At 44.1% G+C, this 27,661-nt stretch overlaps 1 protein-coding gene across 1 annotated transcript; it reads right to left on the bottom strand.

The window, feature by feature from the left end:
- LOC110539036 (TBC1 domain family member 16) lies at window positions 1-27,661 on the bottom strand. Its single transcript, XM_036974403.1, has 14 exons — window positions 27,533-27,661; window positions 27,186-27,412; window positions 22,212-22,418; window positions 21,035-21,197; window positions 20,082-20,390; window positions 10,097-10,291; window positions 9,614-9,761; window positions 9,219-9,383; window positions 8,727-8,875; window positions 6,494-6,628; window positions 4,755-4,941; window positions 4,421-4,600; window positions 3,884-4,030; window positions 1-2,763 (listed from the first exon to the last, which is right to left on the bottom strand). The coding sequence occupies exons 3-14, from the start codon at window positions 22,384-22,386 to the stop codon at window positions 2,473-2,475; spliced, it is 2,244 nt and encodes a 747-aa protein (XP_036830298.1). The 5' UTR covers window positions 22,387-22,418; window positions 27,186-27,412; window positions 27,533-27,661; the 3' UTR covers window positions 1-2,472.

Here is a 27,661-nt window from a genome sequence, read left to right as displayed (position 1 = left end):
AATGCAGAGAGAAAAGTATGTGAAAAATAAGTTCCATTTACACCATTTATTTGAAATCACCAATGTTTCTGCCTTCACCACGGCCCTGCAGCATGTGAAAGCCAGTCTTGTATGTGTTGACTACACTACAGCATAGGACTACAGTAGGCCCTCATCAGTGGCCTGTGTATTATTATAGAACCTTATAGAACTCCACATTCAGTGATAACTCGGTCACAAACATTTTGAAATATAACTAAACCCAAAGACATGTTACAGTGACTCACGTTCAGAAACAGTTTCAACGTGAGATAAACAGTCCATGGAAAGAGATGAAGAATCGAGATAAGCAAGTAAATAAACACACACACACACACACACAAAGCCCCGCTGCCTTGCCACCCAATTATTTTCCAAACCACGTTACCATCCATCGGTTAGCCCTTTATAAAGTGGTTGGTACAATCTTCTAAATCTCCAGGCTTTTTCAGCGAGCAGCAGCCACAGATGACTAATGGACGCAGGGGCCAGTAATGCATGTCATTTGCAGAGACTGCATGTTGAGCAGGAGAGAGAGGGGAAGCAGCTTGAAGATCCTAATGTTACCTTTTAGTGGCAATTTGAAGATGTTTTTCCCCCAGGAGTGGCACTCTAACACCCACCCCTAGAACCCTCGCCACCGTGACAACTCACAGATTACAGGAAACATGCAGATCTCAACACTTCACTTGATAGGCCTTGATAGTTCTCTGAGAAATACATTTGAATTAAATAATTAAAATCTTTAAATACTTTAAGCTTTTGGTGTCATCTGCCTGCCTTTTGGGACTAATCTATTGGCCCATTACTCAGCCAGGCAAGCTCGCTCAACCACAAATAAACCATTTTAAATGATTTCAAATAGTATTTGGAGCAGGTTGGGTACAGAGCTGCCATTCCTCTTTGGTTGGTTTTCTTTCACCCGCTCTGTGATGATGTGTTGTGTAATTGAGGAGATCAGTCAGTGGAGGCCTATTGGTGGCTGCTCCCCAACTCATTACCAGATGTTGGGAGGTCACTGCTGTTTACACACACACACGTGAAATAAACAGTCAAGAGAATAGAAAGTAACAAAGTGGATACATTCATATGGACAAATTCACTTGGTTGGTGCAGGTGAAGAACCTTGAGATTTCATTGTATTTGATGGAAGCTGTGCTGTACAAATGTAATGAATTCTAATATTGTTTAGTGCAGTGACAACGATGGTGGTGTTCATTCACTTGGAGGTCAAGGTGGAGGTCAATGTGTTTCTAGATATGGAAAAAACAAAAACACTGAGCTTTTACACAACCGCCCTATCTGACATTTAACAAAAACAAACTTAAAGTAAACTTAAACACATGATCTCATATTCGATATGTAGCTAGCTGACCAAACTGTACACTGACTGGTAGTGGTGGGATATCCACAACCATCATCACATATTTAAGCTCTACATCTAGTCTAACTTTTTATTTATTAATCCCTATTGCTTTGATAGATGCCATATTTATTCATATCCCCTCTTATCAAAGATAAATGAAATCCCACCTTCCTTCAGCCTGACAGGCAGTGTCATCTGATAATGTAAGAATAAATGAGCAGGTTTCTGAACAGGAGTCTGATAAGGATGTTTGTAGAAAACTTGTTGTGGAAACAGTTTCCTATATACACACACACACACACACACCTCTGTTTTGCGCTTTGTGTTATTCGCTAAACAGGTTGTGCCCTTTATACTTAAAGGGTTGCTCATGCAAGGATATAATCGTACTATATTGCTAAATATTGTAATCGCAAACCCACAAATACACACACTCCCTCTGAAGGGAACAGAAAAAAAAATATGATTTGAAAAGTAACAATATTTAACTTAGTGACAGTTGAAATGACAGCTTGCCTCTCTTGGTTGATGGAGGTTTATACGTGTGTCGTGTTAATAGGCTTGAGCCTGATTGCAATATGCTGAGATAATATATCATTCCATTATTCACAAACATTCCATCGTGAGCATATGAAAACCTTTCAATGGAGTTCAAATCTCAACAATTCCCCTTCAAGTCAGTATTTGACCGTTGGAGTCACATTGAATCCAGTCCAGCAACCTTAGACCACAGTGTGGACCCTGAAAGGTTACAGTCCAACAGAGTGATGATTGTCCAATCTCCTCCAATAGCAGAGCAGCAGCTTCTTCATGGGAAACGTAGTGCCAAGTGTCTGTGGTACTGAATGTTCCAAATAAATATACATTCTTATAAGGCAGTGTTCCATGTCACACCGGACAAAAGGATCAGGTGGAAAATCCTTTTAATAAGATGGGGATTGTGAAAAGGGGGAGAGCGTGAAGAGAAGTATCAGAGAGAAGCACATACAGTATGTTGGGAATCCTAGTGGCAGAAAAGTGGTACTGCAGCTTCTGATCTACTCAACAGTTATAGTTAGCACCATTGTCTCCCTCCCCCCTATTTAAACTCAGGACTGCTTCCGAAACATGAAGATGTCTCTGGTCTTGGAGCCTCTCTTGCCCTCGGGGAGTGGGGTGGGGTTGGGTGAGGGGGAGGGTGAGGGTGACGGGGAGGCTGAGGGCTGGGGGGTGGCTGTGCCTCCATAGGGGCAGCTCTGGGAGTCGGGGTGCTCCCCAGAACACTCCACGGCCGGGATGTAGCGACTGTCCCACATCCCTGGACCGCACAGCTTACACAGGTCATGGAGGCTGCACGGGATTCTGGGTAACAGACGGAACTGGTAGAGCAGACTACGGGCCTGGTAGTAGGAAGGGTGGGAGAGAGAAAGGAAGAGAGAGAACGTAAGAGAGAGTCAAGGAATGGAGAGAAAGAGAGCATGTGAGAGAACAAGGGACTGGAGGAGAGGAGTGGCAGTGAATGAGAGAAAGGTTAAACATGAGGAAAACACGTAGAAAGGAGGAAACAGAAGGCAGCGAAGAAGCTATACCTCAAGACTTACAAAACAGCTAACAGTATCACACTTAGTATCATGGAGATTTGAATAACATTTGACTAAATCAATAGCTCCTTCAGACGTGGAAGAACATGATCTAACACAGCCAAAATCAATTAACGTGATCTAATTTAAACTAAATAGGGCTGAGCTGTTCAGACACATCAAACCTGATAGGGGTTCTATAACAGTCCTAACACCTGCATGCTAAAATGTGCTGTTGCTGCTGCAGCAGCACTACTAACATGGCATCCATAAACATGAGAAGACAGAGACACACTACCGGCCATGACTCAGAAATCCTCAACATGGCATCCATAAACATGAGAAGACAGAGACACACTACCGGCCATGACTCAGAAATCCTCAACATGGCATCCATAAACATGAGAAGACAGAGACACACTACCGGCCATGACTCAGAAATCCTCAACATGGCATCCATAAACATGAGGAGAAGACAGAGACACACTACCGGCCATGACTCAGAAATCCTCAACATGGCATCCATAAACATGAGGAGAAGACAGAGACACACTACCGGCCATGACTCAGAAATCCTCAACATGGCATCCATAAACATGAGGAGAAGACAGAGACACACTACCGGCCATGACTCAGAAATCCTCAACATGGCAGGATCACAGCAAGTATTTCAAGACTCCTTGAGGGCTGGGGAGCAACAAGGACTATTATGCTTTGTTGTATTACAAACGCCATTCCTTTTAAATCCCTTCGGCGCAGGCGATGAGTGTACACTGAGGGGATGAGTTAAGAATTAAACAGCCACCATAGTATGCTAACTAGAGGGTAAAATGCTAGCGTTGCATAACATGCTAGTATAGCCTAGCATAGCATGAGGAAAAGTGGCCCAGCCTTGGATGGAGTAACGCATCGTCATGCTAAGGCTAACTGCTAGCGTTACCTTGCGCAGCACCAGCTCCCCGTTCATGTGCATGGAGAGGTTACTGAAGTGGAGCAACATCTGGTCGGTGGCTAACTGCTGCTCCGTCACGTCATCACCGTACAGCACGATGATGGCCACACACGCAAACAGATGGAAGTAGTCCGTCTGAGGGAGCGATAGCGTGTTATTGACAAAGTACATTTATACTGGACTGTGGAGAGCCTGCCTACAGTACAGTTTGTGTGTCTGGTTGTGTCTACATCCAACTCTAATCTCCATAACTAGTGTGTTGTATGAATGATGGTTATACCTATGGCAGGCTATAAACTCCTAACATTGTTACACACAGTTGCTAATACACATTGTTTGATATTGGTGTATGTATGCTAATGTTGTGTGTTTGTATTGTTCTATGTATACCAATTCCACGTACAACATGATAATGTTGCTCTGTGTACACCAATGCCATGTACAACATGATGATGTTGCTCGGTGTACACCAATGCCATATACAACATGATGTTGCTGTGCGTATGCTGATGTAAACTTGGGTACCTGGTAGTGTGCCCAGCAGGCCTCCCACATACGCAGGGCCTCTGTGTCGGGGAACTCCCGTTTGAAGCAGAGTAGGAGCCAGCGGTGACAGAACAGCAGCTGTAGGCCGTCCTCCCCCAGCTGGGTCAGGTGCTGGTGGAACCGGGGCAGCATCAGACGCAACAGCTCCCTCAGGTACATCTGGAACGCGGGAGAGAGAGATGGTTAGGGCACTAATGTGGATATGAATGTAACACCACACACACACACAAAATAAAACACGAGAATCACAGATAGCGAGAGAGAAAAGTGTGTGTAATAAAAAGAGAGAAAGACACTTTCTCTGTCCCCTTACCAGTTGTCTCTCCATGTCCTCGTCGCGGGGAGAGCTGATGAAGATGGTGTTCTCCATCAGGCCTACGAAGCACCAGAACGTGTCACTCTCATCCTGCACCTCGGTCAGCAGGGGGGCCACCAGGTCAGACATGCCCTGGCAGTAGCCCATCTCTGGGTTGAACACCGCGTAGTTCAGCAGCACACACCTGGAGGAAGGGAGGAACACCACCACAGACAATATCAAGAGATCATAGTCGCCTCATACTAAGTCATACATATTACCTCATACTAAGTTACACATATTACCTCATACTAAGTCATACATAAAGTTATACATACAAAGTCATACTAACCCATCACCCTAACCAACAGGTCGTATAGATGTTTAGACACTGTCGTTAAAACAATCAATTTAGACCAAATCAAATGGTATTTTTCACATGCTTTGTAAACAGGTGTAGACCAACAGTGAAATGCTTACTTCTCATCCTAACTATTCAGAGAGATAAATACACAATGAGTAATGATAGCTTGGCTATATACCCGAGGTACCAGTACAGAGTCCATGTACAGGGGAACGAGGTCATTGAGGTAGATATGTACATATAGGTAGGGCCCTATAAAGTGACTAGGTAACAGGATAGATAATAAACAGTCACAGCAGTGTATGTGATGAGTCAAAAACGTTAAGGCAAAAAGGGTCAATGAAGACAGTTAACCAATAGCCACCCGGACTAACTATTTAGCAGTCTTATAGCTTGGTGGTAGAAGCTGTTCAGGGTCCTGTTGGTTCCAGACTTGGTGCATCGGTACCGCTTGCCGTGCGGTATCAGAGAGAACAGTCTATGACTAGGGTGGCTGGAGTCTGATCATTTTTAGGGCCTTCTTTTGACACCGTCTGGTATAGAGGTCCTTAATGGCAGGAAGCTCGGCCCCAGTGATGTACTGGGCCGTACACACTACCCCTCTGTAGCGCCTTGCGGTCGGATGCCAAGCTGTTGCCAAACCAAGCGGTGATACAGCCAGTCAAGATGCTCTCAATGGTGCAGCTGTTGAACTTGATAACGATCCGAGGGTCCCTGCCAAATCTTTTCAGTCTCCTGAGGGGGAAGAGGTGTTGTTGTGCCTTCACAACTGTGTTGGAGTGTGTGGACCATGATCAGTCCTTAGTGATGTGGACACAGAGGAACTTAAAGCTAAACAACACTATGGCATTAAAACAGAGTAAGCTAATGAATAAGACAAATATGAAAAGTGGTGAGACAATATTGGTCCATAATAATACATGAGAGTTCTAACCTCCCCCACCCCTACTCTACTTGACCCAGTTACTTTGACCAATACCGAGAACCAGCCATGAGTCACTTAACAGCCTGGTTTTGAAAGCCTTTAGCTCCTTCATTTAGGAAGCTATTAGCTGTAAGTATGCATCAGAACTAGTGCTCTAACAACTTACTGGGAGTCAATAAAGCATGAAAGTCATTAGCTAGCTTCCCCCAGGGTTCAGAATATGATATTCATGTACAATATTACCTCCTGTGCACTGGACTATGGGATAGGAAAGATGAGAAATGGAAAAGATGAGGAAGAAAGGGAGGAGAAAAGAGTGGTAAGAGAGGAGAGAGTGAAATGTAGAATAAAGAGTGACAGAGGGAAGGATATGGATAGAGATGAGAGGAAAGACAAGTGGTAGGGGAGAGAAAGTGTAAGAGAAGAGAGAAGAGAGGGAAATACCCAGACAGAGCCATCTGTCCTGACCTCATGATCTCCACATTGGGGTTGTTCTCTCCCCTGAAGAAGTGGTTGCTGCGGTCTGTTCTCACCACGTCCTTATCCACGGTGAACTGAACCTTCCTCCAGAAGTCACTGTGCTCCTCAGGACTCATAGACAACCTGGGGATGGCAGGGACAGACAGGGGTTTTTACTGGGTTAAATACTGGGGCTACGCACTAATGTCAACCAAACTTAAGGGCAGTTACTCAACTTCAAAAATGTACTTTTAATTTAACCCTTGATAGGATGTCAAGAAAAGGGTAGGGTGAGGATGTTGGGGCAATGTAAACCACTTGAACAACCTATGATCTAACCCTAACCCCCTCCCATCACTCTCTGGCTGAGAACCTGAACACTGAGGACCTGACCCCTACCCTAACGAGCAGAGCAGAGGGGATTTCATTAGCACTATTTGTTTTCCATTGAGCCCCACCAGGAACAATAACACTAGGCCTGATGCAACTTCACGCAACTGTTTACTTTCTGGGTCTGTGTTTGTCTGCCTCTCCCTCGGCGTCTCCTCCCTCACTCCCTTCTCTCTCCCAGTCCCTTGATCCCTCTCGCCCAGTCCCTTGTCCCCTCTCTACCTCCATGCCTCACTCTCTCCCTCTCTTCTTCCCTTTCTGGAGAACTGTCAGCAGCTGTACCTGGTCCTGCTACCAGAATCCCCTAATCGTGTAACTCAACATTAACATGTAAGACCACAGAGACACCAGACCTTGTAGAAAATAGATGAGCAAACTGAATCAACTCTCCACAACCCTCTCCTCCTCCAGTGTTTGTTCAGAACAGGTATATACTGACATCTCTCTCCTCTCCAGCAGGATCATCCATGTTTAACATCTTCAACAGTACTGGCTACAGCACAACATCAAATCAAACAAGCAATAATTGATTCTTCAAAATGTGACTTATATAAATAATGTAATGTTTTATTTCCATATAGAACTAATTGATTTAATTAACAGGGGCTGGTCGTTAGTCAGGATCACAAACAGATGATTATAAGGGTGTCATACATGTTCATGACAAGTCTAATCAGTTATTATACCTGCATCATAATGCATCATATCTGCAGGCTCTAAGTAGAGTGTTACCGGTGCCACCACCTTTAGAAGGCCGAGACTGTAGTTCCAGGGTCTTAATGATGAGCCAATGGCCCCTGGAGGCTCAGTCAAGTGTTTTTCCATCAGCCTCATCACATCACAGGAGGAAGAGAGCGTCTAATTGGCTGGTTTGGATGACATCTTCTGATGTAATCTAAAGGTTAATACGCCATTCCGCTGAAGACCAGACAATTATCATATCAATTCTGTCCACTCGTGTATCACACCTGCGCAAACATGCACACTGTGTGGAAGCTTAGGTAGCCTAGCGGTTAAGAGCAATTATCATATCAATTCTGTCCACTCGTGTATCACACCTGTGCAAACATGCACACTGTGTGGAAGCTTAGGTAGCCTAGCGGTTAAGAGCAAACGGCCATTAACCAAATGGTGCTGGTTTGAATATCCAAGCCGACTAGGTGAAACATCTGCCAATGTGCCCTGGATCAAGGCACTTAACTCGAACTGCTCCTGAAAGTGGCTCTGGACAAGCGTCTGCTAAATGACTCAAATGTAAATGTAAATGAATTGAAAAAGAAAAAGGATTAGGGACAGACAGACAAGTAACGCTGGGAGGTTCAAATAAATGACTGGTTGAACCCTTTACTCTCTTTTAGTGTGTGTGTGGTGTGTGCGTGCGTGCGTGGTGTGTGTGCATGCGTGGTGTGTGCGTGCGTGGTGTGTGCATTTCGAGCATATTGATAGAATATGAGAGTAGAATATGGGTAGAATATGAGAATATGATTTGATCAGCGATTACATGTTTTTACCCAGGAGGCCTGTTAATTTACACCCAGCACTCCCATAACAACGTTCTGTAATTGTGTCTATTGATTGCTCCATTTGCAAAGTGAAACCACAAGGTGTGTGTGTGTGTGTGTGTAACAGTTAGCAGGATATGGCTTGGTGCCACCTTATTCCTTTGTATAAATTAACCACATACTGTATGTACCATTGTTATGAATGTCCTTCTTTCATCGAAAACAACACAATAGAACCCCCCCCCCCCCACCCCCCCCACCACACACACACACACACACGCACGGTCAGCAGCAGTGCAGCTCCCCTGGATGGAGAGCTATTACTTATAGTAAACCCCCCAGCCACCTACCTCCTCTGCTGGATGTGGTGGTACTCAGAGCGTTTCTGCAGTCTCCAGGCCTCTCTCTCCTGGGAGGAGGAGTCACAGCTGTAGTAGTGCAGTAAGAAGGGCCACACCTCCCCGCGGATGGATGGGTCAATGCCCCCAAAGAAGATGGCCTGAGGGGGGGGGGACAGAGAGGACATGATCAGCCTGGGTAGTAGAAGTCTAGAATTCAACAATGTTATTTACAGTAACTACACCAGGGTTCCCCAACTGGTGGCCCATTGGCCGAATTAGTGCTGTGGTGGTTTTATTTGGCCCCCCATTTATTGGGAGAAATTTCAAAAAAAGAGAAAAAGTTTTTGACATAAGACTAAAAACACCAGGAAATCAGCTCCATGTCATTTTTAGTTAAGAAATCTGTTCAAATATTCCCTTGCATAATAGAGACACGTGATCGTATACAAATGTAAGCAAGTTTGTCAGTCTTCCAAGGTCTTATCCCAGCTACACACTCACCTTGCGTAGCTTGTACTCCTCCTCCACCTGTCCGTTGTGGTTGAGGTGTCGGAGCCAGGTGGTGACGTCCAGGCGGCGGTACAGACGTTCCTCCGGGTGGGTCTCAGCGGACGGCAGGGTGGGCCTCCGGATGGAGAACTGCATACATGACTTCTCATCCACTACCTGGAAGAGAGAGGGAAGAGAAAGAGAGATCGATAGGTGGGGGGCAGAGAGGGAGCGAGACAGATGGGTGTGGGGCAGAGAGCGAGAGATATCAAGGAACTAGCCATTATGCTAAAACTGAAATAACATGGTATCTAGCCACAATGCTAACACTGTAGGAACATGATATCTAGCCCCAATGCTAACACTGTAGGAACATGATATCTAGCCCCAATGCTAACATGCCTCACCTGGTCTTTGAGCTGCGTCTCTCTGCAGCACTTCCACTGTTGGAAGACCTCAGCCAGCTTGTCCAGACCTGCGTGGTGGAAGTGGAGGACCTTATACTGGCTCTCCCTGCTGGCGATCACCAGCTGACCACTATTACACGCCTCATCACTGGAATCACAACATACCATTCAAACATACAGAAACACACATACAATGTTACTGCACTGCTAAAACATGGCTTATAACATATACAGCAAACTCTCAGTTGGAGAAGAATTTCAGAAACATTTCCTGAATTGTCAAATACAGTCATTTTTTACATACATATAGGCCCAGTTTCTGAAGTGACTTTTCATTTTTGTAATCGTTGGACAATGATAATCCTCCCCTTTACCCTCACAGGCCAAACAACACAACTGTATGCAGGTGAGTTGTTATGAGAGTAAAGTTCCTGAGGTCTTAAAGTATCCAGACAACATGACCCCACATGACCCCTGGCTGACCTGAAGAAGAGGCGGAGCGACCTCATGTGACCCAGGTCGACCCGGAACACTCCCCCCAGCTGCTCCAACGCCAGCACCTTCTGCTGTTCCTCCCACCGCATGCCCTGCGATTGGCTGTTGTTCTCAGAGGGAGCGTGGCTGTCCAGGCTGGAGGCGGAGCTAGCCGAATGGGTCATGGACTCGTCGCACAGCTCCCTGAGAAAATGAGGGGGGGAGAAGTTGAGTTGGTTATAGGATCAGATTAACTTACACCCACAACTATTACTGGCTCAATGCAAAACAGACCTTAGATCAGCGTCTAAGGGAAACTGATGGGACCATGATTTTGGAGAATCATTGCATTGCACACGGATGTAATTCTAACAACACATAAGCATAGATATGGCAAACAGGGGGCTATGTACTGTTTGTGACTAGTGTTGAATATCAGGAGTCTATTTTACTGCCCTGTTGTGGTTCCTTGTTTTATGTCCTGGGATTGTTCTGGCTTAGACCATGGGACAGAGAAGAATGCATGGCGGTTACTGTGCAGGGGGGGAACCACACACATCACACACACACACAACAGAAACTGTACACACACACATCACAGCGTCTGCCTTCCAATTTCCCCAGTCATTCCCCCACGGCCACTGTTTGTTTCCCCGGCACTGTAACCCGAGCTGGGGGTTCCTCTACTGCGTTACACACACACACACACACACACACACACACACCTGGGTAAGGGGGTAAATCAAACAATTAACAACCAAAACACACCCCATGACACGTCTCGGAGAGCCAGACCTGAGAATCACAGTGACGTATTAATTGCAAATAGGGCCAGTAAACACAAGTCAATCATATGAAAAACATTCACATTTAAATGCTGTTTCCTTGTATGCCGATGGAACAGTATTTCTCTAAGTCCATAATAAATACAAACAGCCTATTGGTCCCATGAGAGGAGCCAGAGCTGGTCAGTTTCAAACTAAATCAATGGTTGTGAATTGATCATGTCTCGGGTTGTCACATACCTGTATATGGGAAAATAATGTGAGATCCATCGAGACAGTAAGGTCTCACCTCATTGGTCAGATTCACTGCCCTCTGGATCATGTATCAAATCATGAACAAGGTCCCAGTCCTGGGACACTACAGCACAGAGGAGTGGGGAGAGTCTGTCTGCCTCAATATAAACCTAGTCATAGCAGACCTGGGTTCAAAAACTATTTGAAATCTGTCAGGAGTGCCTGGTGAACGGGCGTTGCAGATTTTGGTCTATCGGTTCCATTGCAACAGGAAATCTCAATCAAGCCCGGCAGAAGAATTTGAAATGATTTTTAAAAGTATTTGAACCCAGGTCTGCATCATAGGCCTATTGTATTGCATTGAGGTGCGGAGAGAACATACAGAAACCAAAAGTCTCACACTTAATGGTCTGTTTGAATAAAATCTGACAACATTTGATTGATTAAAACATTGCCTTAAAGGAATATTTAAACTGCGCTACATGCTAACTACTGTAACTGTCAGAGATATTGCTAAGCTATCTGTCTCTATGGGCTTTCCAGTTAACTAATCAGCATCAACAGAAGGTGTTGAACATGGACCTGTTTTAAATGTCGTCTACTTAATCAATGAAGTGAAGATAGCACCCACTGTTATGTTACTGTAAGCTTACGGAGACGTTTTAAATGCCATCTACCTCAGTGGATCTCAATGAGCTAATGCTAAATATTCACACTAGTAGCTGATGCTGTTCTCTATAGCGACTACACTATAGCCTATGTATACAGTGTTATACACAGACTATGCACTGAGTGGACAAAACATTAGGAATACCTGCTCTTTCCATGACATAGACTGAATCCAGGTGAAAGTTATGATCCCTTATTGATGTCACTTGTGAAATCCACTACAATCAGTGTAGATGAATGGAAAGAAACAGGTTAAAGAAGGATTTTTAACCTTGGAGACAATTGAGACGTGGATTGTGTATGTGTGGCATTCAGAGGGTGAATGCACAAGACAAAATATTTAAGTGCCAAGAACTGCAACGGTGCTGGGTTTTTCATGCACAACAGTTTCCGGTGGGTATCTAGAATGGTCCACCACCCAAATGACATTCAGCCAATTTGACGACTGTGGGAAGTATTGGAGACAACATGGGCCAGCATCCCTGTGGAACGCTTGACACCTTGTAGAGTCCATGCCCTGACAAATTGAGGCTGTTCTGAGGGCAAAAAGTAGTGTGTGGGGGGGGGTGCAACTCAATATTAGGAAGGTGTTCTTAATGTTTAGTACACTCAGTATGTGTCAACAGCATGTTTTGATGGAAAAGCTGTTTTAATGGCATGTCCCTCGTCAGGGGAGCTACAGCTACAAGCTCGCCACCTACGTGATGCTCTACCCTAGGGACAGAGCTCTGGCGTCACCCTGAGAACCAGAGCCTGGGGCTCAACCCCCATGGTCCCTAAACTCAATGAATGATGTGGCTGTTGAGCAAGTAGAAGAGACTACACTTCTTGGTGTTCTATTAGATTGTAAACTGTATTGATTGCATTGTTGTAAAGACGGGGAGAGGTCTGTCTGTGATAAAGAGATGCTCTGATTTGTTTTTACATCACATGCAACCAAACAGTTGTCCAGTCAGGTGCGGCAAAACAAATACCTAGAAAAGCTGCAGCTGGCACAGAACAGAGCAGCACGTCTGGCCCTCAAATGTACATGGAGGGCCAATGTCAATAACATGCATATCAGCCACTCCTGGCTCAGAGTGGACGAGAGATTGACTGAATCACTGTCGATCGTTGTAAGAAATATTGATGTGTTGAAAGTACCACGTTGTCTTTTCAGCCAGTTATCACAGCTCAAAAACCCAGTCCCCAAGTAAGAACAGAGACTGGGAAAATGACTACATGGTAACTCAGGCAAGAAATATGAAACACCTCAAGGAACAACGCGGACTGTGAAGAGACACACTAACAGTTTTCTTTAGATGTTTTAAATGTAGCTTTACATTTGTGTTCTTATCTATTAGTGTTCTGCATGTTGTCATGTTCTATGTTGTGTGGCTGCTGCTTTTTCAACAGCTAATGGGGATCTGAATGAAATACACAAATACGCAACAATTTCAACAATTTTACTGAATTACAGTTCATAAGAGGAAATCAGTCAATTGAAACAAATTCATTAGGCCCTAATCTATGGATTTCACATTACTGGGAATACAGAAATGCATCCGTTGGTCACAGATACCTTAAAGAAAATGTAGGGGCGTAGATCAGAAAACCAGTCAGTATCTGGTGTGACCACCATTTGCTTCATGCAGCGCGACACATCTCCTTCACATAAAGCTGATCAGGCTGTTGATTGTGGCCTGTGGAATGTTGTCCCACTCCTCTTCAATGGCTGTGCGAAGTTTCTGGATATTGACAATAACTGGAACACGCTGTAGTACGCGTATATCCAGAGCATCCCAAACATGCTCAATGTGTGACATGTCTGGTGAGTATGCAGACCATCGAGGAACTGGAACATTTTCAGCTTCCAGGAATTGTGTACAGATCCTTGCGACATGGGGCAGTGCATTATCATGCTGAAACATGAGGTGATGGCGGCAGATGAATGGCACGACAATGGGCCTCAGGATCTCGTCATGGTATGTCTGTGCATTCAAACTTGCCATCGATAAAATGTAATTGTGTTTGTTCATAGCTTATGTCTGCCCATACCATAACCTCACCACGAGACACTCGGTTCACAACATTGACATCAGCAAACCACTCACCCACACAACGCCACCTGACCGTTAGAGTTGAAACTGGCATTAATCCATGAAGAGCACACTTCTCCAGCGTACCAGTGGCCATCGAAGGTGAGAATTTGCCCCCTGAAGTTGGTGAATAGCAGTCAGGTCAAGCCCCTGGTGAGAACGACCAGCACGCAGATGAGCTTCCCTGAGACGGTTTCTGACAGTTGTACAGAAGTTCTTCGGTTGTGCAAATCCACAGTTTCATCAGCTGTCTGCGTGGCTGGTCTCAGATGATCCCGCAGGTGAAGAAGCCAGAGGTGGAGATCCTGGGCTGGCGTGGTTACATGTGGTCTGTGATTGTGAAGCCGGTTGGGCTCTGCCAAATTCTCTAAAACAATGTTGGAGGCGGCTTATGGTAGAAAAATAAACATTAAATTATCTAGCAACAGCTCTGGAGGACATTCCTGCAGTCAGCATGCCAATTGCATGCTCCCTCAAAACATCTGTGGAGTTGTGTTTTGTGAAGAAAAAAAAAATGTCCCCAGCGTAAGGTGCACCTGTGTAATGATCATGCTATTTAATCAGCATCTTGATATGCCACACCTCAGGTGGATGGATTATCTTGACAAAGGAGAAATGCTCACTAACAGGGATGTAAGCAAATTTGTGCACAAAATTTGAGAGAAATAAGCTTTTGTTCATATTGAACATTTCTGAGATATTTCAGCTCATGAAACAGGGGACCAACACATTACATGTTTTTATACTAAACAAAAATATAAACACAGCATCTAATCAAAACTCTGGGGAGGGCAAGGAAAGGAGGAGAGCTAAAAATAGGTTTTATGTTGTTATATAAATATATTATTGTACATTTGCATGGAAATTCACTATGATTTAATTACCTATGTTTAAGATTCTAACAATTGTACAGGGCAGCAAAATACTTTTGAGATACATTAAGAATTTAAAAGTTTTAAAGATAAAAAATAGCAATTTTGTCCTTCAGTGGTTTAGAATACTGTACTGGAGCCATATACAGTTGAAGTCAGAAGTTTACATACACCTTAGCCTAATACATTTAAACTCAGTTTTTCACAATTCCTGACATTTAATCGTAGTAAAAATTCCCTGTCTTAGGTCAGTTAGGATCTTGTTTATTTCAGCTTTTATTTCTTTCATCACATTCCCAGTGGGTCAGAAGTTTACATACCCTCAATTAGTATTTGGTAGCATTGCTTTTAAATTGTTTAACTTGGGTCAAACGTTTCGGGTAGCCTTTCACAAGCTTCCCACAATAAGTTGGGTGAATTTTGGCCCATTCCTCCTGACAGAGCTGTTGTAACTGAGTCAGGTTTGTAGGCCTCCTTGCTCGCACACGCTTTTCCAGTTCTGCCCACAAATTTTCTATAGCATTGAGGTCAGGGCTTTGTGATGGCCACTCCAATACCTTGACTTTGTTGTCCTTAAGCCATTTTGCCACAACTTTGGAAGTATGCTTGCTTCCTGACTGATGTCTTGAGATGATGTGGATATATTGAAGCAACATTTTCCTTTCTCATGATGCCATCTATTTTGTGAAGTGCATCAGTCCCTCCTGCTGCAATGCACCCCAACAACATGATGCTGCCACCCCCATGCTTCACGGTTGGGATGGTGTTCTTCTATTTTTGTTTCATCAGACCAGAGGACATTTCTCCAAAAAGTACAATCTTTGTCACCATGTTCAGTTGCAAACCGTAGTCTGGCTTTTTTAATGGCGGTTTTGGAGCAGTGGCTTCTTTCTTGCTGAGCGGCCTTTCAGGTTATGTCGATATAGGACTCGTTTTGCTGTGGATATAGATACTTTTGTACCGGTTTCCTCCAGCATCTTCACAAGGTCCTTTGCTGTTGTTCTGGGATTGATTTGCACTTTTGGGACCAAAGTACGTTCATCAAAGTACGCGTCTCCTTCCTGAGCGGAATGATGGCTGCGTGGTCCCAAGGTGTTTATACTTGCATACTATTGTTTGTACAGATGAACGTGGTACCTTCAGGCATTTGGAAATTGCTCCCAAGGATGAACCAGACTTGTGGAGCTCTACCATTTTTTTCTGAGGTCTTGGCTGATTTCTTTTGATTTTCCCATGATGTCAAACAAAGAGGCACTGAGTTTGAAGGTAGGCCTTGAAATACAGTGCCTTGCGAAAGTATTCGGCCCCCTTGAACTTTGCGACCTTTTGCCACATTTCAGGCTTCAAACATAAAGATATAAAACTGTATTTTTTTGTGAAGAATCAACAACAAGTGGGACACAATCATGAAGTGGAACGACATTTATTGGATATTTCAAACTTTTTTAACAAATCAAAAACTGAAAAATTGGGCGTGCAAAATTATTCAGCCCCCTTAAGTTAATACTTTGTAGCGCCACCTTTTGCTGCGATTACAGCTGTAAGTCGCTTGGGGTATGTCTCTATCAGTTTTGCACATCGAGAGACTGAATTTTTTTCCCATTCCTCCTTGCAAAACAGCTCGAGCTCAGTGAGGTTGGATGGAGAGCATTTGTGAATAGCAGTTTTCAGTTCTTTCCACAGATTCACGATTGGATTCAGGTCTGGACTTTGACTTGGCCATTCTAACACCTGGATATGTTTATTTTTTAACCATTCCATTGTAGATTTTGCTTTATGTTTTGGATCATTGTCTTGTTGGAATACAAATCTCCGTCCCAGTCTCAGGTCTTTTGCAGACGCCATCAGGTTCTCTTCCAGAATGGTCCTGTATTTGGCTCCATCCATCTTCCCATCAATTTTAACCATCTTCCCTGTCCCTGCTGAAGAAAAGCAGGCCCAAACCATGATGCTGCCACCACCATGTTTGACAGTGGGGATGGTGTGTTCAGCTGTGTTGCTTTTACGCCAAACATAACGTTTTGCATTGTTGCCAAAAAGTTCAATTTTGGTTTCATCTGACCAGAGCCCCTTCGTCCACATGTTTGATGTGTCTCCCAGGTGGCTTGTGGCAAACTTTAAACAACACTTTTTATGGATATCTTTAAGAAATGGCTTTCTTCTTGCCACTCTTCCATAAAGGCCAGATTTGTGCAATATACGACTGATTGTTGTCCTATGGACAGAGTCTCCCACCTCAGCTGTAGATCTCTGCAGTTCATCCAGAGTGATCATGGGCCTCTTGGCTGCATCTATGATCAGTCTTCTCCTTGTATGAGCTGAAAGTTTAGAGGGACGGCCAGGTCTTGGTAGATTTGCAGTGGTCTGATACTCCTTCCATTTCAATATTATCGCTTGCACAGTGCTCCTTGGGATGTTTAAAGCTTGGGAAATCTTTTTGTATCCAAATCCGGCTTTAAACTTCTTCACAACAGTATCTCGGACCTGCCTGGTGTGTTCCTTGTTCTTCATGATGCTCTCTGCGCTTTTAACGGACCTCTGAGACTATCACAGTGCAGGTGCATTTATACGGAGACTTGATTACACACAGGTGGATTGTATTTATCATCATTAGTCATTTAGGTCAACATTGGATCATTCAGAGATCCTCACTGAACTTCTGGAGAGAGTTTGCTGCACTGAAAGTAAAGGGGCTGAATAATTTTGCACGCCCAATTTTTCAGTTTTTGATTTGTTAAAAAAGTTTGAAATATCCAATAAATGTCGTTCCACTTCATGATTGTGTCCCACTTGTTGTTGATTCTTCACAAAAAATAGTTTTATATCTTTATGTTTGAAGCCTGAAATGTGGCAAAAGGTCGCAAAGTTCAAGGGGGCCGAATACTTTCGCAAGGCACTGTAAATCCACAGGTACACCTCTAATTGACTCAAATTATGCTAATTAGCCTATCAGAAGCTTCTAAAGCCATGACATTTTTTGGAAATTTCCAAGCTGTTTGAAGGCACAGTCAGTATGTAAACTTCTGACCCACTGGAATTGTAAGTGAAATAATCTGTCTGTAAATAATTGTTGGAAAAATTACTTGTGTCAGGCACAAAGTATATGTCCTAACAGACTTGACAAAACTATAGTTCGTTAACAAGAAATTTGTGGAGTGGTTGAAAAACGAGTTTTAATGGCTCCAACCTAAGTGTTTGTAAATTTCCGACTTCAACTGTAGATGCTGTACTGGAGCCATATAGATGCTGTACTGGAGCCATATAGATGCTGTACTGGAGCCATATAGATGCTGTACTGGAGCCATATAGATGCTGTACTGGAGCCATATAGATGCTGTACTGGAGCCATATAGATGCTGTACTGGAGCCATATAGATGCTGTACTGGAGCCATATAGATGCTGTACTGGAGCCATATACAGTAGATGCTGTACTGGAGCCATATAGATGCTGTACTGGAGCCATATAGATGCTGTACTGGAGCCACTAATAGCTTAACCATATAGATGAGTTTCAAAAGTGTGAAACAATAATAGCATTGGGAACACATATGCATGCATGCACACACACAAAGCTACAATACACAGTCTCTCCCACACAACAACATAATGTACTCTCACTTTCTTACACTCCCTCTTCCCACTCACTTTCTTGCACACAGATTATTTCTCTCTGCATGATTCCTAGTGACATGTTTCCAGTCCCAGGCCCCTTAACAGTGTCAATTAAAGCTGAGAGCTGTGCTGTTCCAGAGGGGTTGGCTGCTGCCTGTAGGCCCCGACCAGACCACTCTCCATTCCTCTAATCCACCCAGTTGACACACAGCCCAGTACAACAACCCCAGGAGCAGGGAGGAATCAAAGAGAGTTTCACACAGACCCAGGGAGAGAGAGGGAGTGAAGAGGGGAGAGGAAGTACAGGGAGAAAAAAATGGAGATTGAGTTAAAGAGAAACATTAGCGAAGGATAAAGAGAGAGAAAAAGAGAGAGAGAGAGAGAGGAAGAAAAGGTTAGAGGCAGTGCAAGAGAAAGCTGCCAAGTCACACACTAACTGCACTTACAGTGTTAAATGGACAAACACACACTTCAAACTCCCTCATCCTGGGCTGTGTTTCTGGCCAAATACCTCTGTGTGGAAACGACCTCTGAGGGATGTATAAAGGAGAATGGCCATAAGGTCAGTACAGCAACATGATAGTGGTTTAGTCCAGATGGTTTAGTTGGTTGGAGCAGAGTGTTGGTAGAATTCCTGCATGGACCACATACTGAATGTGTGTGCTAACTGCTAACTAAGCTGCTTAAATTGGATTGATTTAGCGAAGGACAATGTGTGTGTTTTGGCCCATGTTGCCAATAAGAACCTACATCTACTGGATATTACCATAACCTTGTAATTGTCTGCTTTAACAGCCCATTCTCTCCTACAGTGACACATCCAGCCTTGGGAGGCAGTAATAGTTAACAACAAATTCTCATTTACAGACTTGCCTAGTTAAATAAAGGTTTAATTTAAAAAAATGCTGTGTGAAGTGTGAACCTCCCCCAATGACAGTAAGAGTACACTTATCCCCTTCTCGGTGGCTCCACCATGTGGTAGATTTGGCCTATTGCAACTACCTTGATCTGGTGAGAAATTCTGTCTTGCAAGGTGAGAAACTGGCATCTGGAGTGTAGGTTCAACATGATTCAAGGTTATAGCCGTTAAACACGGACGACCACTGCTGCTCTCTCTCTCGCTCTCTTTTTAAAACTCTTTTATAAAGTGGTGGGGAAACGATCAAATCGCCAGTTACCTAAAATATCCATAGGATATTTATGCAAAAGGTAGCAGGTTCTTGTTGGCATTCAGTTTCAAATATTTATTTAACAAGTTGGATGCTTCTCTACCCAAATAATTGGAAAAGCATTTCTGTCATGTACTTATATGCTTAAACTATTTCAATGTCTCCACTGCGAGATAAAGACACCAATATTCAGCGTCTGAACTGACAGACTGGATTCAATACATACATAAATTATAAATACCATGGAAACTACAGCTCCATTTGTGCCCTGCATATCAATAGCTAACTCGCATAGATAATTCACACAAAATCCAACTGATAATAACTCACCAAAACACCCCATTCATATCCATGTCTAACACAAGTCACAAACAAATACGTGCAGACAACAGACCTGCATTCAAATACTGAAATCTTTGAAATACTTTTATTTGCATTAGCCTGACTTTTTCTATTGGTTTAATGATAACATGTAAACTCAAAGCCCTGATAAAGTATTTGAAAGGATTTAAATTACAATATGAACCAAGGTCTGTATTATCCACACACACAAGCACATCCCCTCCCAGCTCACCTGCTCTCGTTGTCCAGGAACACAGAGCCGCTGCTCTCAAAGAGGGACTCGCTGACGGGCGACAGACAGAAGGGTGAGGAGAAGGTGGTGTCTGAGTCCGAGCCCATGGTGCTGTCCCTGCTCACCTCGTCAGCCGACAGCTCATCCCCCTCATCCGTCCCAGACTGGGACTGCTGTTGCTGGGGAGGAGGGGGCTCTATGCTGGCCTCCAGACCCAGGCCCCCTCCAATCCCAGTTCCGTTCCCAATCCTCTCCTCCTCCTCCCGGTCCTCATCTTCCTCCTGGGCGGGAGGGTGTCGGGAATGGGGCCTGCAGGTAGGGTTAACATTAGTGTTACCGTAAAATGTTTTTTCAGAGGATGAAATTCGACCAGAAATTAAGCACCATCCTGAAACAGTGTTCACCTATATTACAAAAGTTCAGGCTCAGTTGTCAGGATACAAGCAGTTATCACAATAAAACCTGTTACCGCGATACAAGCAGTTATCACAATAAAACCTGTTACCGCAATGCAAGCAGTTATCACAATAAAACCTGTTACCGCGATACAAGCAGTTATCACAATAAAACCTGTTACCGCGATGCAAGCAGTTATCACAATAAAACCTGTTACCGCGATGCAAGCAGTTATCACAATAAAACCTGTTACCGCGATGCAAGCAGTTATCACAATAAAACCTGTTACCGCGATGCAAGCAGTTATCACAATAAAACCTGTTACCGCGATGCAAGCAGTTATCACAATAAAACCTGTTACCGCGATACAAGCAGTTATCACAATAAAACCTGTTACCGCAATACAAGCAGTTATCACAATAAAACCTGTTACCGCGATGCAAGCAGTTATCACGATAAAACCTGTTACCGCGATACAAGCCGTTTTCCCGATAACACCCGTTATTGCAATATCACCAGCTACAGAAGTCCATTACGTTCCCTTCCCCCCACTCTACCTGCGGGGCCTGCGCCGAGCGTTCCTGCGGACAGGTGAGCTCTCTGGGGTGATGTAACGCAGGGCCTCCTCGTCCTGTCTCTGGATGCGGGAGTTGGGAACCCAGGTTAGGATCAGAGTGGTTCCCAGGCTCTCATCCTTCTCCATGTGCACACACAGGTACCCTGAGGAGAGAAGGAAGTCATGAGAGAGATGGAGAAACATGGCCACAAACACACAGGAACACAGACAACAACACACACACGAGAACACACACTCACTCTGATGAAATCATATAATCAGAGGATTGGAGACAGGTTGAGAAAGAGGACACACAAGAAAACACAAGAACCGAAGTCACCTGAGAAGATCACACTAAGAGAAAAGGATCCCAGAACCCAGTCAGTTCTCCTCAGGACAAACCTTCTTCCCATGAACCAGAAGTCAGATAGATAGATATACCAAATCTGGAGTCAATCTGACTTCTGGTTCATGGGAAAAATATTTTTGGCCTGAGAACTATAATATATTAGACATCTATAACCTTAATAAGTTGATACACAAATATACTGTCCATAGCTAACATACCATACCATGATGGAAGAGGTGACAAAGTAGTGGCATACTGTACATGGAAACATTACTAGGTATGACAAAAAACAAGTGAGGCAAAGAGGAAGTAACCTGAAAAGAAATAAGGAGATCTGACTCATGAACAAACAAGGAAATGCAGAGGTGAGAGACAATGAACCATACAGTCTCATATCTCTCAGGTGAGAGCTCATCGGTACATGGTGGAAAGAGAGAGAGACACTATAGGACGCACTGGGAAGAGAAGAACAGCAGAGGAATAGGTGAACGCTATAGTCATAGCTGGGGCCTGTTCAGGAGGATGTAATGTTACAGAACATTCAGATAGAAATGTATGGTGTAGAACAAATATGATTGTCAGGTAGAATAGGTAATCGTGTTAGTGCTATTCATTACATTTCTGTGATGTTCAGAATAGTTCAGCTCACTGAATACACCCCAGGGTTGTATGTACTAGGCACCAAATGCAAGAAAACGGACTGAAACAGGAAGGGACTGCCTGAACTTGTCCGATAAATGCTTTTCTCCATTTCAAAGACGTTCGTTACGGTGTGCCCTAATGAATAGGACCCTTATGTAGGGGACTCTTAGACAGCTATATACTGTACCTGGGTGGTGTTCGGGCAGGCCCGGGAGGGGCTCGGCAGGGTGCACACACACATTGTTCTTGGAGAAGATGATCTCTCCGTCCAAGCCGTTCCGCGAACCCGCCGACCCTGGGTTAAAGGTCAGGAGGTCCGAGGCCTTTGAGGAGGCGCGTCGCAAGAGCCGACCGAGAGACATCTACACCGACACCAGGACTCTGCGCCCATCCTCTGGGGTGGGGGGAGGAGGAAAGGTGAGAGAGGGGGACAGGGATGGAGAGAGACAGAATCAGGTCAGAATGGAGGACATGGGGCACTAGTGTTTTACAGTATGACATTTACCTATTCAAATTAACAAATCATATATAGAGTGCCTTCGGAAAGTATTCAGACCCCTTGACTTTTTCTCCGTTTTGTTACAGCCTTATTCTAAAATGTATTAAATTGTCTTTTCCCCTCATCTATACACAATACCCCATAATGACAAAGCAAAAACTGTTTTTTATAAATGTTAGTTAATTTATTAAAAATAAAAACTGAAATATCACATTTATATATTCTTCATTTGACTTTTAGGTTGTGCGTATTGTTAGATATTACTGCACTGTTGGAGATAGAAACACAAGTATTTCGCTACACCCGCTATAACATCTGCTAAACATGTGTATGTGACAAATACAATTTGATTTGATTTACATAAGTTTTCAGAACCTTTACTAAGTACTTCGTTGAAGCACCTTTGGCAGCGATTACAGCCTCGATTCTTCTTGGGTATGACACTACAAGCTTGACACACCTATATTTGGGGAGATTCTCCCATGCGTGGTTTTGGCTGTACCGCTTAAGGTCGTTGTCCTTTTGGATGGTGAACCTTTGCCCCAGTTGGAGGTCCTGAGCAGGTTTTCATCAAGGATTTCTGTGTACTTTGCTCCATTCATCTTTCCCTCGTTCCAAACTAGTCTCCCAGTCCCTGCCACTGAAAAACATCCCCACAGCATGATGCTGCCACCACCATGCTTCACTGTAGGGATGGTGCCAGGTTTCCTCCAGACGTGACGCTTGGCATTCAGGCCAAAGAGTTCAATCTTGGTTTCATCAGACCAGAGAATCTAGATGTTTTTGTATGAAAAGAAACAAATAGAGCTAAGCACAGGCAAGATCCTAGAGGAAAACCTGGTTCAGTCTGCTTTCCAACAGACACTGGGAGACAAATGACCTTTACAGCAGGACAATATCCTAAAACACAAAGTCAAATATACAATGGAGTTGCTTACCAAGACGACATTGAATGTTTCAATGTGGCCTAGTTACAGTTTTGACTCAAATCTACTTCAAAATCTATGGCAAGAATTGAAAATGGCTGTCTAGAAATGATCAACAAACCAATTTGACAGAGCTTGAAGAATTTTTAAAAGAATAATGTGCAAATATTGTACAATCCAGGTGTGCAAAGCTCTTAAAATGTCCTAACATTTCTAAAAACATGTTCTCACATTGTCATTATTATTGTGTGTAGATGGGTGTGAAATGTTTTATTTTATTCATTTTTAATTCAGGCTATAACATCATAAATCGAGGGCTGTGAATAGTTTCTGAAGGCAACGTATATAGTCATACATGGCAAAGCTAACTCTTTTACAGGTTGAGCTTTCATTTAAAGGCAGTGACAGACATTTGTACTCAAGTTACACTGTGATGTTTGTACAGTATTAGTGTGTTCTTACCCCGACAAGTCAACCCTGCCATGCAACAAAACCTCACAGTTAGTGTTTTCCTATGCCACGTCAACCATCTTGACTCACACACTTGGCTCTGTTAGTGTAGGTGTGTGTGCAAGTGTGTCCCCCACCTTGAATAAACACACACACACACTACACAAACCTGGTCTATCCTTCTATGTGAAATCCTAGTCTGTTATTAGGAGCTAACAGATGTCAGCATCTATGGCTATTCTCAACATGTCACACAACTGTGCACTATGACTGCTCTCACATGCCAGACTCATAGCTTTCACAGCAGCTGATGAGAGACTACACTATGACTGGTCTCATGTGCCAGACTCATAGCTTTCACAGCAGCTGATGAGAGACTACACTATGACTAGTCTCATGTGCCAGTCTCATAGCTTTCACAGCAGCTGATGAGAGACTACACTATGACTAGTCTCATGTGCCAGTCTCATAGCTTTCACAGCAGCTGATGAGAGACTACACTATGACTAGTCTCATGTGCCAGACTCACAGCTTTCACAGCGGCTGATGACAGAGACTACACTATGACTAGTCTCATGCCAGACTCATAGCTTTCACAGTGGCTGATGAGAGAGACTACACTAGGACTGTAAACAAAATCATTTTGCTGTTCACTCCAGTCAACCTTTCTGCTATGACTGGAATTGGCCACTAGCGCTACTGGCATATCAGTGTTGGTCCATACTATGTAAGTTCCTCTGTGCGACCCTATGATAATGTAGCCTAGTTCCCTATCACTACAGTCTATGACATCGAACACATTCCCAGTGCCCCACTACTCCTGAATGTGTGGAATGTTCCCTCCTTTTCCTCTTCCTGAGAACCCTGAGTCATGACCAGTGACCCAAATGGCACCCTATCCCCTATATGGTGCACTACTTTAGTCCAGAGCCCTATGTGCCGAGGTAGAAAGTACTGTGCTACATAGAGAATAGAGTGCCATTTGGGAGGTAGCCATGTTTACCTCCTCTGATTAACTCTATGCCGCACGACTTCCTGTTAACAGGGCTCCAGGGTGAAGTTTCCCCTCGGTAAAGATCTAGGATCAGCTTCCCCTCTCCCAATTCTAACAATTTGTGGGGGAAATGCAAAACTGACACAAGATCAGCATCTAGGGGTAACTTCACCCTACTGGCTTATCAGGACTCGGACAGGAAGTCTTCTACCCCGGAATCCGGGCAAGGCCAGTGAGTATGTACTATAGCCTGGTCCCAGATATGTTTGTGCCGTCTTGCCAACTGCTATGGTCTTTGGACTGACAATGATCATAGGAGTTGGCAGGACAGCACAAACAGACCGGGTACCAGGCTAGGGAGCGTGAGTGAGGTACTCATTTGGCCGGGTAACACTTTACAATGATTAAGTTTCTCTCTTAGAACACTGCATGTCCACACTATTCTTCAGAACTACAACCATCCTAAAACCACTCTGACCATAGCGCTGAGCTGCTCACCTAAACATTTGCATGGTAACTGCTTACAGAACTAAGCCAATCCATTGAATTCACTTGCAAATGAGCAGTAGTAAACCAGACTGAACTCACTATACCAGGTGTTCAGTGTCAACTATACCCCCCTGGACCTTCCATCCACACCTCAGCAGATTAAAGCTACATTTCATAGTCTTCTGATCGCCCCAGACAACAGCTACCCCTAACCAGTTGATAGACAGTGGAGATCTCCACCAAAACAGGGAAGTTAGAGGTTATTTGGTGGTAAAACAACAGCTATAACCAGTTCTCTGTGTGTATCCATAACCTGAGGTTATTCTGGTCGGTATGATAGCAGCAGGGCGAGAAGAGGTCAGAGTGTGATATGATTCCATATTCAGCGTATGACTAAGCAGGGAGCCTGACTGATATAGCACAATGCTCTCTCCTCCTTCCATGCTGTCATCACCTCAGTGTGTGTTCACACATTGCCTTGTCTCCTCCACTTTAGCCTCGGTCACCTCACACTGGTCCTACTGTAGCATTCCAACAATGGAGACAGCTTTCCAAAGAACGTGTTACTCTCCTGTGAGTGTGAAGTCTGCATTCGGTCATCATTTTTTCTGTAACCATTAATCTAATTTAGTATTCATCTCCTTCTGCCTTGCTGTATGGAGATGTTTTGTTCAGAAAAACAGTCCTAAGGATTTTCTGAGACAACCAAACGTTTCCCAATGAGATTACAGAGCAAGTGTATCAGTACAGTATCCCACTGTGTCCTGCCAGCCTCAATGACTATAAACGCAGAGGATTCCAGTGCCTCAGATCAGTGTGTCCAAGTTCACCTCCGGGCCACGCTAACAAACTTGTCAGGCTGCTGACATTTGAATAGAGGAGGCTTCCATAATGAACTGCCTCTCCTGTTCATCTGGATCGTGACACCAAACCACTGCCTCAGGGGCAGCTAAAGGACTTTAAATAACCACATGGACTCTCAGTGAGTTGCAATCCCTCAGGCTGACTCACTTCCATGAGCAAAGAGTCAATAGACTATGTATCAGACACAGACAGAGCAATAAGTATTCTGTTTACATTAGACCTAGTAAAGTAGAGCTTGAATGGAAGTAGCCTAGGTGAGACAACTCGAATGGGAGCTGAAAATTGTTGGTTAGCTCACCTTTCCAAATCACATTCACAAAGCATAGGCCTATAATTTGACTCTGTTATAGCTATAAACTGATAGATATGAAGTCAATGAGATAGCCATATGTACATTTTAGCTGTAGGCTATCAATAGCCTACGCGACATAGTAACGGAGGAGTATCCTCAAGAGTGGCGTCCCGTCCGTGATGACGAGGCTACATCAACTATTGACACATTGTACCAATGACAGGCAACATCCATTTGACAGGAGAGGATGGAGCAGCGGAATTCTCGCTGCCGCACCATTATTTTTCACGGGCCCAGTCCTTCTCCTGCCTCTCCGACATTGCTATCGGTTTGGCCGGGCAGGGATTTTATCTGTATTTAAGCCTACCATCACGAATACATATTTTAGTCTAGTTGTCTGGCCTATGTCCTCAAATTTCTCCCCATCACATGCAGTGCACATCCCGACCAACCCGCATAGTTCGCCAAAGGAATAGCCTAGCCTAGGAAATAAGGGGGTCGTGTAGGCTACAAACAGCATAACCTTATCCATAATAAACGAGGTCGTTTGATTCTTTCTCGGTCATCGGTGTACACCTGTGCGAGCAGTGGACTTAATAAATAAATGCACACTCAAAAACACAGGCGATGCGGTCTTGCTTTCTCACCCTCTGTCCCACCCGAGACTACTGTCTTTGCCGCTTATCCATTCCGGAGCGATGTTTATGGTGGTTGTATCCGTGTAGTTTGAGGTCACGTCTTCGGTATTTGTTACGCGGTGTGAGTGTTTGTATCCGTGCGGTCTTTCTCTACCGCACGCGGAGCTGCTATGTTTCTCTAACCCAACCCCCAAATTCCTCTGCTTCCGGGATGGCAGACTGGATATAGGCTGCTTCTGTGAATGCACGGACCAGTCAACTATTAGGATCGCCTTACATTTGGAAGTATGTTTGTCTTATTAGCAAAAGCAAATGATCGTCAACACACCACAATGATATATCTAAGTAAGGCTGACCTTTTATCATAGTATGACGTTTTAGAGGTCAATGCCGAAAGCTTCACTGCAGTTGGCTGATCCCGAACTCACATGAGCATTATCAGGACCAGTGGAGCTGGAGTCGGAGCATCATGACGCGGATCTCAG

This window comes from Oncorhynchus mykiss, unplaced genomic scaffold (assembly GCF_013265735.2).
Source record: "Oncorhynchus mykiss isolate Arlee unplaced genomic scaffold, USDA_OmykA_1.1 un_scaffold_534, whole genome shotgun sequence".
Lineage (NCBI taxonomy): Eukaryota > Metazoa > Chordata > Actinopteri > Salmoniformes > Salmonidae > Oncorhynchus > Oncorhynchus mykiss.
Note: the sequence above shows the minus strand (reverse complement) of the source record. Positions and strands in the feature narration are given on the sequence as shown.

What these genes read in the sequence shown, in the direction of transcription:
- LOC110539036 (XM_036974403.1), bottom strand. Translation starts at nt 22,386, where the DNA reads ATGTCTCTCGGTCGGCTCTTGCGACGCGCCTCCTCAAAGGCCTCGGAC. An exon ending in TTCCTGGACAACGAGAGCAG is followed by an intron (nt 10,292 to 20,081) that starts GTGAGCTGGGAG and finishes TCATTTTCTCAG; the next exon opens with GGAGCTGTGCGACGAGTCCA. An exon ending in CCTGCTGGGCACACTACCAG is followed by an intron (nt 4,031 to 4,420) that starts GTACCCAAGTTT and finishes TCGCTCCCTCAG; the next exon opens with ACGGACTACTTCCATCTGTT.